The following is a 13,278-nucleotide window of genomic DNA, read 5'->3' as shown; positions in this document are numbered from 1 at the left end:
GGATTCAGTGTCTGAATTGTACTTTAATTCCATCGGTAGAGATGGTGCATCTTCCACCATTTCTTTCGTTCCCACAGCCAAGAGCTATAGTACACCTCCTATAGCAGAGACGTGAAGGAAGGGCCTTGTTTTGTTTCTGTTGCCTCATATTTGCTGTGATGACACTTCCTCTGCATACCACCCAAGAGCTTTCTAGTGAACATATGATTCTATTTGCTTCAGTGGCTAAAGATCATACAAATGGGAGAAGCCTTAATGAACTTTCCTGTGTTAAAGTGACCCCCTCCTGCTCCACTCATTGAGAATTGTGCATGGCTGAAACAGCTAGCTAATCCAATATTGAATTATAAACATGAAGTCCAAGAACTCTATGCTGTTTATCCCCAATTAAAAGACTAGGTAATTGAGTCAGAAGTCATGACTCGCTCAAAGCTAGAATCCAAAGCACCCAGTCCTGCTTCAATTCATGCCCTTGCAACTATTGTACAGAAGAAAAAAGGGGAAACATCCACATAGGAATAGCAATTTTATTGACTGTTTTTATCCCCAAAATACAAACAATAAGTTAAACAAAATAAAATCATTAAATAATAATTGAGGTTCCAGCCCTCATACAAATATTGTGTCCATAAAACAAAAGCCAGCTAAAAAATAGAATGCACTGGTGTACTGTGAATCTTGGGAAAAGAAGTAGCTCCCAAACAGTGACTGAGTTCTGGCATTTACACTCATGCAACGTATAGTGAGCATATGTTCAAGGACAGCAGATTTGAAGACTGATTGTGAATCCTTAAATCTTACCATCAGACATGCAGAGATGGTAGGATTAGGCCCCATGGAAGGGACCAAACATTCCTGAGAGGTGTCTTGAAAGTCATCGTGGATCATTTATAATGGCTGGCTTTCTTGCAGCACAGTCCCTAATTAACCTCATTATAGTAAAGCCCCCTTGTCTGGCTCCGTGCATGAGCACAATTCTCATTTGCATGCATTTGGCATGTGTAAGGAGTACAGGACTGAGCCTACATGCCAACAATTGCTTTGCTACCTTCATTCAAAGCTGAGTGGTGTTGGGGACGGGGAGGAGCTGGTTTGTGTTTTGTCGAACCACAACTACAGTCTGCCCATGGCAATGCATTGATAAAAATCCTCCCTTTCTCATGCACTAGCACCAGTCACTCACTCTACCCTGGATTCTGTTCCACCCTAACCCATCTGATGAACTCGGTTTTACCCACAAATGCTTACAACCTAATACATGCGTTAGTCTCTAAGCGCCACAGGACTGTTTGTTGTTTTTGAAGTTACCCCTCTGAGACTTTTCACTGCATAAGGTTCCTACTGCCTAGTGGTTTGTACCCTGATATGCTTCTGAATGTTTAAATAAAATAATTGTTGGTTTAGACCAAATATTTACAAAACATGCACTTTAAAAAAAGTTACAATTTAAAACCATTAACTGGATGGTTGATAAAACTTTCATAGGTGCTTATAAAAGTGACTAATAGTGATTCATATATAAAGGACATATACAGTGTCTTGATTGGAAATACGCATTTCAGTGTTAAATATCTGAGTCTTCCATGTGATGACTTTCACATACTCCATGCAGGGGATAATGGAGATACAGATTATCTGTCTGCTTCAGATGCACTGCAGTGAATTTTGAAAACAAACCAAGCAGGCATTTAAAATGAAGCCCTGTGAGAGAAACACTCACAAATCAACTCCAAACTAACGTTCAGTGTTTCCATGTCCTGCATCAATATGTGGCTCAGTTCCAGTCTATTGAAATGAATGCTAGACTTCCTGCTTTGCATCCATGTGTCAAGGAAAGGTCACTTTAATTTAGGGAGGCTGTGGCTTTTGAAGCTGACTCCCTTCATGTTGGCCTCAATCCAAGAAAGGTATTGAGTGACTCTGGTGTAGACGCCGGGCCTGTTTTCTTTAGCACATCCTTCTCCCCAGCTGACAATCCCATACAGAGACATCCTGCCATTGTGCTCGCAGACCAGTGGTCCACCAGAATCGCCCTGACAAGGCAAATAAAAAAGATCACAATCTGATTTTCGAGACTTAGAACATAAGAACATAAGAAAATAAGAATGGCCATACTGGGTCAGACCAAAGGTCCATCAAGCCCAGCATCCCATCTGCCGACGGTGGCCAATGCCAGGTGCCCCAGAGAAGGAGAACAGAAGACAATGATCAAGTGATTTATCTCCTGCCATCCATCTCCTGCCCTTGTTATGAAGGCTAGGGCACCATACTTTATCCCTGGCTAATAGCCATTTATGGACCTAACCTGCAAAAATTTATCAAGCTCTTTTTTAAACCCTAATAGAGTCCTGGCCTTCACAGCCTCCTCGGGCAAGGAGTTCCACAGGTTGACTGTGCGCTGTGTGAAGAAAAATTTCCTTTTATTAGTTTTGAACCTACTACCCATCAATTTCATTTGGTGTCCCCTAGTTCTTGTATTATGGGAAAAGGTAAATAATTTTTCTATATTCACTTTCTCCACACCATTCATGATTTTATATACCTCTATCATATCGCCCCTCAATCGCCTTTTTTCCAAACTGAAAAGTCCCAGTCTCTCTAGCCTCTCCCCATATGGGACCCTTTCCAAGTCCCTAATCATCTTAGTCGCCCTTTTCTGAACCTTTTCTAATGCCAATATATCTTTTTTGAGGAGACTGCTGGAGAACTAGGATAGAATGCTCAAATAGCTTTTACGGTCAGCATGAGAAGAGGCAGCCTCCTTAATGGGCTCAAAGGCAGTGAGATGTTACATGAAGTACTCTGGTATCATCACTCCTGCATATTAGATTAGTACATGAAGTGCTCTTGTTATAGAAGGCATGAGCTGGGATGGCTGGTATTGGAGGATCAAAAGCCATTTTTCTCCCACAACTCGGAAAGAGAGAAATATTTAAGTATCTGCCCACAGGACATGTTTAGTGCCCATTCCCTCCTCCTCCGAGTCCACGCAGTGCCTGACTCACAGTGTGAGGGTGCATGGGAGAAGAGCTGGATTTCAGGAACCCATGCCATGGATCTGAGTCTGCTTCAGGCTGCAGAGGCTAGCTCTGCTATAGCTCTTTGCATATCCATGCACAGCTGGTTAATTGAAGCTAGAGTAAGCTGGGGAAGAGCAGGGGCGTAGCCACCAGATCCATTACTTTGTATATCCACCAACTGCTGTTCCAATTGAGCAGCCATGAAAAGCTCCAGAAGCTGTTATAGACCTAAGCCATGAAACAGCCTTCCTGTTTCTTTACAGGCTGGATGGTGAGGGGCCAGAGGAGGGGAGAAAGATTGTTGTTCCTCCGTCACTAGCATAATATTTTCTGAACCACAACTGACTACTGCAGCGTGAACTTCACTGAATAACTGAGTTCTTGTTAAAAATAAAAAAAAATGACCCACAGTCCCTCTCTGCAAAGCCCAGTGGACATTGAAGATTCCAGTGATGGAACATTAGCACAGACCAGATGGATTATGTTAGAGAAACTCTCCCAGTTGGTTTTAAAACAAAATATAAACAATCGTACCTTGCAGGCATCTGTTTTCCACTGCACATCCCCAGCACAGATCATATTGTCATTCACCTTGGTTTGGCTGTAGTATTCATCCTGGCACAGGGACTGTGGTATTAAGTTCACATTGGCTGTCTTCAGTATTTGGGAGTAGTAAATATCCCCTGCAAGGAAGGAGCTTAGTTAGATTGGCTTTTCCCTCAAATCTTCAGGCTGTTATGGTCACTCTTGAAGCAGCAGCAGAAGTTAATTTGTTCACACAAAATACCAGTTTTGAGACTGCTACATCTCTGTTATCCAACAAATGGTTTTAGCAGATGAATAAAGTTCAAAATATATTGTTTCCATTAGAATTTTCTGTGTCTCAAACAGAAATCTTATCTGATTCCCAGACAAAAAAAAACAAACAGTGCTTTGATACCTTCTCATAGTGGAACCAAACCTACAGTCTTTATTCATGCAGAAGTGTAATCTGATTTTCAATTTTTCTCTGCAGCAGGACTGGTTATGTGGGCATGCTTTGTGTAGCTTGCATTCATTTGTGTGTCTTTATCAAAGGGTGAGATAATTTGGGTAAGAGCTCCTCTTAGAACTGGGGCACAGCAAGGGAAATTGGAGAGTTAGAGGTGGTGCTGAAATTCAAATGCTCAAAAATATGTGTGTGGAATAAAAGGAGGAAGGCCTTCCTGAGTTATTGTCATGATGGGGCATAGTGAAGCAGCCAATATGCATGGTCCATTGACTTGTGTAAATGTGATTGTTTCGTCTGAGTTTGTTGGGTCTCAGTGCACACTGTAGTTCTCTGCATGGCTCTCTTTTAAAACTTCCATAAGACACACAAGCAGTGATGCCCCAGATGTGTGCTTCTTCTGCACTGCAGGAAGCTGCAATTGTTATAGGGTAGAATTTTTAAAGGAAGGGAGTTGGGTGCTCAGAGGTGAGCTCCAGCAATCTGAGGCCTTGGAAAATCCCCAGCCGTTGCTCTTCATGTCTCCAGGTTTTAAGATTTTTGTATTTCTCTTCTAGTACCAATGTTTCGTTCCTCCTTCCTACTGTGGTTTTAAAAGAAGGATTCTCTCAAGAATATAAGTGCCTAAGACCAACTGGTGCTAAAGATTTCAGGAGAGGGATGGAAACCTATCTTGTCATATGGCAGTAGTGGGCAAAAACCACGCAGTGTATGGACAGCTGCAGTGGGAAAGTGTAAAGAAGAAAACTTGATTTCTGGGAGTCAGACTACTCAGAAGAAGGAATATGGTTCCAAATACATGAATTAAAATCTATTTTGATTTTAGTACTACATGCTCAGATCTCCTCTGCTTGTTCCAGTTGTCTCAAGGCAAAAGAAAAATCCCATCTCCTATGCTTCTAATGTGTATTAAAATGAACTTGGGTCAATTCCTGGTCTATAGCACAGTGCTTTGTATACTGGGTGGAGTTAAGCTGCCATGCTGAAAAGTGGAAGTATAGAAGATTCCCAAGTTTGACTAGCTACATATGGCCTAGTTCTACCAGTATGAGTTTAAGATAATAGTCACTTACAGTGATCTTCTTTCCCATATCCAGAAACTTCACACTGGGTTCTGTCCCTCAGCAGCAGGTTTTCAGGCGGCAGACAGATAGTTTTGACATACTCAGACTCCACTGCACAGCGTCCAGAAGCAGACTTGAGTTTCATGAGAGCTACATAAAAATCAAAGTGGCTACAGTTAATATTGTAGAGTAGGAAATCTATTTAACGGAATCCGCTGAAACGATACATTTCCAACAAGTGCTGCAGTTCTACATGCCTTCTATCCCACATTTGGGGTCTGAGTCTGAGGTCATTACTCCGACTATTACTTGTCACACAGATCTGGGCCAAGGGAAGGGAGAAAGATTGTTGTCTGAAACTGGTATGTTTTTCGCCCTTTAACTTCATCTGCCTAAGTGCCCATGAATGAAAACACTGTGGGGAGTCTTATCTGGGCTGGACAAGTTAAACCCCAGCTGCTCTTTTCTGGACAGTTCCCTGGCTTGTGAGTCGGGGTGGTGTCTACTGTCCCTCTAGCTGAGGCTCTGCAGAGGTGCTGCTATGTTGCACTATAGCACTCAAGCACTCAATCAGCAACAGGCAACTAAGAAGAGTGCGCTGGCGTATGAGTGGCCCTCCTTCATCTCAATGGGGTGCAGCAGTCTGCAGCCCATCAGGGTTCCACTTGTGGCTTCCAGGCCCCCTGTCTGCCTCCTACACCCACGCACCTCTTGCATACTGGGGCAGTGGAGCCCCATACTTCCTACACCCCATCTCTCTTCCAGCACTTTGAGTGCCCTGAATTGCCTGATTCTTCTCCATCCCTTCCAGAGCCGGAACAGCTGCAAACAGCATAGGAAAGCAAGGGACTGGACTCAGCCTCTTGAGGTCCCTTCCAGTTCCAGTATTCTATGATTCTCTTTTGTGGGGGTATGTGAAATCCATTTATATTTACAATCTAGGGTAGTGCCATGCAATGATATTCTTTACATTCCACTTCACATCTTCGAAGTGCTTTGCAAACATTGACTTGCCCAAAAGGGAATTCGACCCAAAACAGGCCTAGTTATCAGGAGTGCTTGGCTCCTAGCACCCCCTATTCCAACTACTAAGCATTGCTTCATTCTGTATCTGTGCCCCTAGTTTAGAAGAGCATATTTCATATGTGAGCTGCGTGATAAATGTGTAGTTCAGACACCACTTACCAATATCGTTGTTGTAGGTACCCGTTTCCTCTGAATAACTAGGATGTTTGATGATTGTTTCCACCTGGAATTTTTGTTCTTTGTCATCAATAGCATCCAGCTTGGACTTCCCAAGAACAATTGTGTAGCCTGATGGATTCGTTCCACTGCGAAGAAAATAAATAAAGGAACCATAAGGATTATTAGGTGTCTGAGGGAAAGGACAGGGTATTTTTTGTTTTTAAATTGGCTCATAATGTGGATAAAAGTCTTAAAAGTCCTGTGAACTTCTTGTTTCCTGTTTCAAAAATCTTGTGTCAACTACAGCAACTGCTAATGAAAAAAAGTGAAGGTAGGTAGCTTAGAGAGTCTGACCTTAAATATTTTTCTAATAACTGTGTGCCCCTAGTATTGTCTTTTAAAATAAACAGAAACTGGGTGTCCAAATTTGCGTTGGACTGTTATTTTAGCTGGTGCTCTTGTTTGCAGCTGACTCTTTATGCATTCAGGGCTTTCTGGGCAATGAGACCTCTTGAGGCAGTTAGAATTCAGGGGCAAGTCAGCTTTCCACAGTTGCCAAATGTTCTGCGCAGGAGGTAAGTGGACCCCAATCAGAGCAAAACTGAGTTAGAACAAAATCCTGGCTGTAAGGGAGGGATAAATTGCTGTCTGAATAAGTTTTAAATGTCACCCTCAGAGCTGCACTGTCTAACGAGATATCTTCAGTTTGCTATGAGATACAAGATACAGACTTCTAATGGCAACGAAGGGTCCTGTGGCACCTTATAGACTAACAGAAAAGTTTTGAGCATGAGCTTTCGTGAGCACAGACTCACTTCATCAGATGCATCCGATGAAGTGAGTCTGTGCTCACGAAAGCTCATGCTCAAAATTTTCTGTTAGTCTATAAGGTGCCACAGGACCCTTCATTGCTGTTACAGATCCAGACTAACACGGCTACCCCTCCGATACTAGACTTCTAATGGTTTAACATTCTCTCTGTACTGCTTTAAGGAAAGAGCTCTGCTGTGGCTGAGTTACATGTTTGGTTTTTAGCCCCTGGAGTATTGCCCAGAGGGCAGTGTTCCCTGTAAGCTGAGCGGTCGGGAGGCTGCCCAGGAGACATTCAAGTGCTGTTTCTATTGGTGGTGCGCATCTGCACATGCAAAACAAAACACTATATATTTTGCCTATGAATGGAAAAGATAGAGGGAACGTTGACAGAAGGTCAAAGCGAAAATAAATCAGCAGTAGACAAAGAAGTGATAACGTGTGCTCACTGTGGGGAGAAGCAATGTGCAGCAGTAAGCACCCAGCAAGGGTCAATGAGGCTGCCACCACACACAAATAAGTCCTTCTCAATTCTGCTTGAATAATGGAAGATGGTGGCTATCCAAGGCTGAGACTCAATAGCTGCAATGCTTCCACTAACAATCTTGAAGTACTTGCTGGAGCTCCTCTGGCCACACGTGGGTTCTGTGGAAGGAAAGGAAACGCATATTGGAGCGGTGCTCAGATAAAGTGCACTCACAGTATGACAAGTGAGTGGTGGCATTCCCTGCTTGGAGTGAGTGCTTGGCTGGTTGCCTGGGAGAGATTCAAATGCCATCCAGAGCTGGAAGCAGCTGTTTCTAGTGGTGATGCACATCAGCACATGTCTTGATGCACATAACAGAATTTATTCTGCACATGGATGGCAAAAATTAGAGGGAACATTAGTGAGCACCAGTCCTGGTGCTGCAACTGGCTTAAATACCACTAAGTCTTTCCAACAAATATTCAAAAATAACGTGTTGTGATGTTCTCATTCAGTCATATCATCTAATACTGAAGAGCACGTACAATTTGAAATGGAGGTTATTAGGGGCTGAATTCTGCTTGGAGTGAATCTGTGGAAGCTAATGCGGCTATAGAAGAGAATAATTTGCTCCCCATGCCCCAGTTGTACTAGGAGTCTCCTGTTTGAAATTCAGCATGTGCTGTGAAAAGGCACCTAAAAACTAATGAATCTCTCCTGCTCCCCTGCTTTCCACTGAACATATGTCGTACCCCTCTTATGCAGAAGTCCAGAGGTTAAGGTCACCTTCAAATCTGCAAGTCATTTTCAGGTAAATTCTAACCTACCTGTTTCTTCATAACATGGTTTTATGTCACAGTCGGTTGCGATAGTCTGATAGCCCCTCCTAATGTAACACCATGGCTTAGCTTTTCCATTTGGGTTTCTGGAAAATGAGAGAGATATGCTTTGCTTGTAAACTGTGCTTCTAAAAGCTAGTGACTCAGTAAAGTTTGAATTCCCCCTAAAGAGGTTTTGTCAAGGAGTAAATCTGCATAAGGACAAAAGAAAATATTTGATGCATAAAATATACAGCTGATCTCTATTATTTGCTGTGTTGGTTCATCTCTATCACGCTCTTGAATGAGCCAAGACAGTGAAGTCTAGAGAGCACGCAATACCCATTAATTTAAATGAAAAAATAATGGCACTAACATCTTTTCAGAGTCAAGTCTAAATTTTAGCCATCAGTCTTGGAATCTCTAGGAACTCCACTGAATGCATCCTGTCATGGCAAGTACTCTGGGCAATAGCCAGCCCCAAAGGCATGAGAGCTGTAGGAATTACCTGCAGTAGTTGTGTTGCCCAAGTCCAAGCTGCATGGCATTTCTCAGGCCAGCATTGTAAGCCCTCCTTTTTAGTGAAGGAAAGTCCCATGACAAGCATTCTTCATTCTTCTCATTCCTTGATGCGGTCCCTCTGTAGTCCTGACCATTCTCCGTATAGCATTGGCTTTCAGTGTCTGAAACAGGAACACAAAATTGGCAGCATATTCTGGAGTGTTCACCATATGGCATGATGGAAAGAAGCAATGTGGTTACATTCTAATGAAAAACAGGATAAGAGTCCTGTCACTGTTCCACACTTGCCAGACAGGTCAATGTGTGGCCTGGAATGTCACTTCCTTGCATGTTCAACACATGCAGATCTAAGACTAAATATGTGTGTTTCAGTTCTCTGGGAAATAGACAATAATCACATCTTGAATCAAATCTGTCACTCTTTATGAAGGATCTTGGCATCTGCTACAATCTAAGACATCTCACAATACTTCTGGAGATGAGTGTAAAACAAACCAGCAGTATTGTACAAACTGAATTAGAGAGGTTGTGACCTTCACAAGATTAGCTAATAACAGAGTTGAGAATGGAACCCAGGAGTCCCATTTATCTTTGCCCCAATATTTAGGCACTGCTCCATCCCCTTATACATCAATACAAGTTATTAAGTTATTAACCTGTTGTGTTTCTATTGGAAGTACTTTCATTTTTCTTGGTGCATAGAAACTGAGATTAAAAACACCTTAAATGTTGAAAATAGGCAGGAGGAGAGAAATGTGTGTGTGATGTAGGGAAGTAGGTGGAATACAGAATGGGTGAGAGACCACTGTACCTTACCTATTTCACAGTGCTGCCCACTGTATCGTTTTGGACACAAACAATGGTTAATCCGGGAAAACAGTTGATAGGAAATGCAGGTTCCTCCATTTAAACAGTTACAGTCTGTAACCAAAAGGCACAAATAATGAAAGTTACTATTTTTTCAATAGATCCATAAAGTGAAGGATAGTTGAGGCATGTTTAATATATAAATATTCCAAAGGAATGTTGTAGTATGTGCTAGGTGTAATGGCTGTATTTTGGCCACCGATTTTTGATGCATAGAGATAGAAATGACAAATATTTACCCTCATGTCTTGATTTATATTTGCTTGATAGCTTGTGTTGCTGCCGCCGGGTCAAAGCCTAAGGGGGGAAATACAAATTTTTAATTTTTTTAAGGAAACAGTTTCTTACAAATTGTTCCTTTATTTATGTACTTATTTTTGTCTGCCCTTGGCATATATACAGAGAATCGCTAGCTATGTTCCTTGTCACACGCCTGAAGCCTAATGAGTTTGTTCGTGTTCTATGCTTGCAACGGACAGCAGAACTTTTTTAGATCATTCCGTGTAGTCCACCTAGGATGAGTGGGAATACAGTGAAAGATTATTGCGGAAAAGTAGAATGAAAATACCCAACTGCATGAATGTACCAAATCAACATTTCTTTTGATGCTCTGCTAAGAAGGTCAAAGCTGCTCAGAACCAAAGCCCATATGACCACTGCAGCCCTTAGCTTTTGGTAACCATGCTGCTGGTGCATCCTTGCTTCACAGTGGTAGTGGCCACTGGATCTATACAGCAGTAGTTCTGCTTGCCCTGTGATCCAGATCCTGCCTCTGCCTGGTATGTATGGACTGTGGACAGGGGCCTCTGCTGTAAAGCAGGAGAAGACAAGATTAGATTCGTAGTATGCTGCCCCTTGAAGTGGGCACAAAAGCAGGACTTGGCTACAGAAAGCTTCTGTTGCATACATGTGTGTGGATAGTATTGTCTTATGTGATGCAAGCTGATAGGAACCAAAATATCTGAAGTCAGAGTGAGGGGTTTGGGAGAGGCATTCAAATAAAGCCTAATATACTACATTAAATCTCTGTAATTGCACTAGAATTAGGAAGGGAAAAAAGAGCAAAAATGTCAGAGGCTGCTGCTCTCTCCAATTCACCTAATTCCCATCTAAGTTCTCTCCACTTAAGTGTTTCCTCTATACCCGTAGGCAGCAGAATCATAGGTGACAACGACAAGAAAGAAGGCCCAAAGCACTGTGCCATTACAGAAAAAAGCCTGGTGTCTATATTTAGTAGAAATTAGTATGCTAATAATAGGCCAAGCTCGGTGATGAAAAGGGAAGCTTTTATCAAATGGTCAAAAATGGAAATAAACAAAAGATGTGCTGAGTGGGCAGCCTGTTGTGAAACTTACTGATTCGAGGCTTGTGGTAAGTGCCCCCAGCAAAACTGAGATAAAGATGAGTAACTTCATGGTGTTGAGTAAGTCGTGACTTGGTTGGTTCCTTGCCTTCTACCTGCAGTATTTCCGCTTCTGAAAATAAAAGAGGAACTTAAAGTGGCATTATGGGTTGGAGTGCTTGGTTATGTTGTTCGTTCAGCTGTGTGGACTTCATCTAGAAACACAGTACACTCAGGAGAAGGACTAAAGAATAACTTAGTATGGACTATTTGCCCTTCTTCCCCATGAACTAACACAGAGCTGGTTTTATGAGCCTGGTTTCAAACATGTTCTAAAGAATGGATTCCCTTTGGTTTATTTTTGCACTGCTTTTTAACACCTGGAGCTAGAATGCTGTTCTCTTGAGACTTCTACCACAGCTGTTGGACATGGAAGCAAAGCAAGTCTAAAGAGACCTACTCTGGCACGTGATGACTTCTGCATTCATGAGTGAAACCCAAGGACAAATCCTGCTCTCAGTTAAGGATTGGGTTGCAAACTTCACCTTAAATCACCAGGCTGTGGATAGTTCAGTAACATTATTTTGCATCTTTTTCCAAGCATTGGTACATATTTTAAAACTACCCATCTCAAGTAAAAGAGTAGAAGGCTAGGGAAGTGGAGAGTTTCTCTCTTTGGTCACTACTGCAGAACAGTGGTGTCAATGCAGAATTAATTGACAGTGTTGTTCAGTGGCTGGCTGACTGTGGCTACCTATTCTCAATGGACATTCAAGTAGCTCAGGGCTACATTTACAAAGTGCCTGGCACCCAATATTGGAGCTGCAGTCTCAGAAGAGCTCAGCTCCCATTTCAGTAGCTCATTTCCTATCAGTCAGAGTTGCTGAGAATTCTAGAAAACCTGGCTTTTTTCTGGGAATCTTTTCAAAATTTAGTCTTTTTCTCCACCTTTCCTATTTAAGTATAAAAAGTTCACATAAGAGACTCTGAGGGTGTGTTCTTCCTTGGTTCTAATTATGCAGTTGCCACTGACAGCCAGAAGGGTAATGCATGTGCAACAAATTCAGCATGCCATGTAATCTGGTTATTTAGTGACTAGTTTAAAGGAAAACAAACTGTCTTACAAAACATGATAGAGGAAGGAAAAAGTTACCACACAATGGCTGTTTTCAACATTTCAAAGAAAATCGGCACATCTAATTGGAGTGTTCCCCCCCACAATCATACATGACTGTTCCTAATTCCAAAACAGAGGCATATATCTCAAAATAAAAAAGTTCAGAGCATTTAATTATAAAGAAGCACCAGTATACTACTTCAAGACACAAGATATTCATCAGCTAAATACACATTTCTTCAATCCATTTTAAATTGCAGAAAGCTTGCTGTTCTGCTTATGAACCATATTTGCATTGAACTAGTTGACTGAAATTCTGGACATGTTTGAAGTGAAACATCACTCATTAATATTCCAAGAATCATGTTCCAAGCTCAGTTGTTTGGAATCTCAGAATATAACATTTTGCAGGCTGAAGTGAGAAATATTTTAAAAATGCGTTATATGATGTTTGGAGTGGGAGCTGGCAATTGAAACAAACCTCTCAAATTGTGATACATAACTTGTGCCACTGGGTTTTAAAAAATCAGCCACTCCATTCCAACTGGCATGGCATACTGCATGTGTTTTTAGAAAATAGTTAGATTGTAAAGGCTTTGCACTCACCCCTCCACTAGCAATGCCGAAGGCTTGTAGTGTTCTGTACTGTGACAGCAGAAGGTTTAGTCTGGCAGATCCTTTAGCAATCTGAACCCTTTGCTTGCTTTCTCACTGCTCAGCAGGGGAAGTGTATCTGTATATAAACCCTGAGCCTGAACGGTGATTGGCTGGCTTTAAGCATTACAGCTTGATGACAAGATACCAGTTAAGGTTGTCTCAAGCCTTGCAACCGGAGGAGAATTTTTTGATTTTTAGAAAACAGGACGCAAGTCTTTTCAAACAAATGACTCAGTGGGGGGCGGGGGGGGGGGGATTCTAATCTCTTCCTACTGTGGTTTCACAGTAAACCCTTTGTAATCCAACAGTTTGATGTACTCTGTAGTTAGCTCACTGTAGAGTTCCTTATTTTAATGTGTCCTCCTTGGAAGCCAATAATTGATTACAACAGTATCTAAAAACGGAGGCGATATATGGGTGAG

At 42.0% G+C, this 13,278-nt stretch overlaps 1 protein-coding gene across 1 annotated transcript; it reads right to left on the bottom strand.

The window, feature by feature from the left end:
* Positions 1–519: 519 nt before the first annotated feature.
* On the bottom strand, positions 520–12,887 carry PLAU (plasminogen activator, urokinase). Its single transcript, XM_074999460.1, has 11 exons — positions 12,806–12,887; positions 11,096–11,215; positions 9,980–10,037; positions 9,690–9,794; positions 8,860–9,034; positions 8,361–8,458; positions 7,517–7,712; positions 6,258–6,403; positions 5,082–5,222; positions 3,555–3,703; positions 520–2,033 (listed from the first exon to the last, which is right to left on the bottom strand). The coding sequence occupies exons 2-11, from the start codon at positions 11,153–11,155 to the stop codon at positions 1,839–1,841; spliced, it is 1,323 nt and encodes a 440-aa protein (XP_074855561.1). The 5' UTR covers positions 11,156–11,215; positions 12,806–12,887; the 3' UTR covers positions 520–1,838.
* Between the last annotated feature and the right edge of the window lie 391 nt (positions 12,888–13,278).

Source organism: Carettochelys insculpta, chromosome 7 (assembly GCF_033958435.1).
Source record: "Carettochelys insculpta isolate YL-2023 chromosome 7, ASM3395843v1, whole genome shotgun sequence".
Classification (NCBI taxonomy): domain Eukaryota; kingdom Metazoa; phylum Chordata; order Testudines; family Carettochelyidae; genus Carettochelys; species Carettochelys insculpta.
Note: the sequence above shows the minus strand (reverse complement) of the source record. Positions and strands in the feature narration are given on the sequence as shown.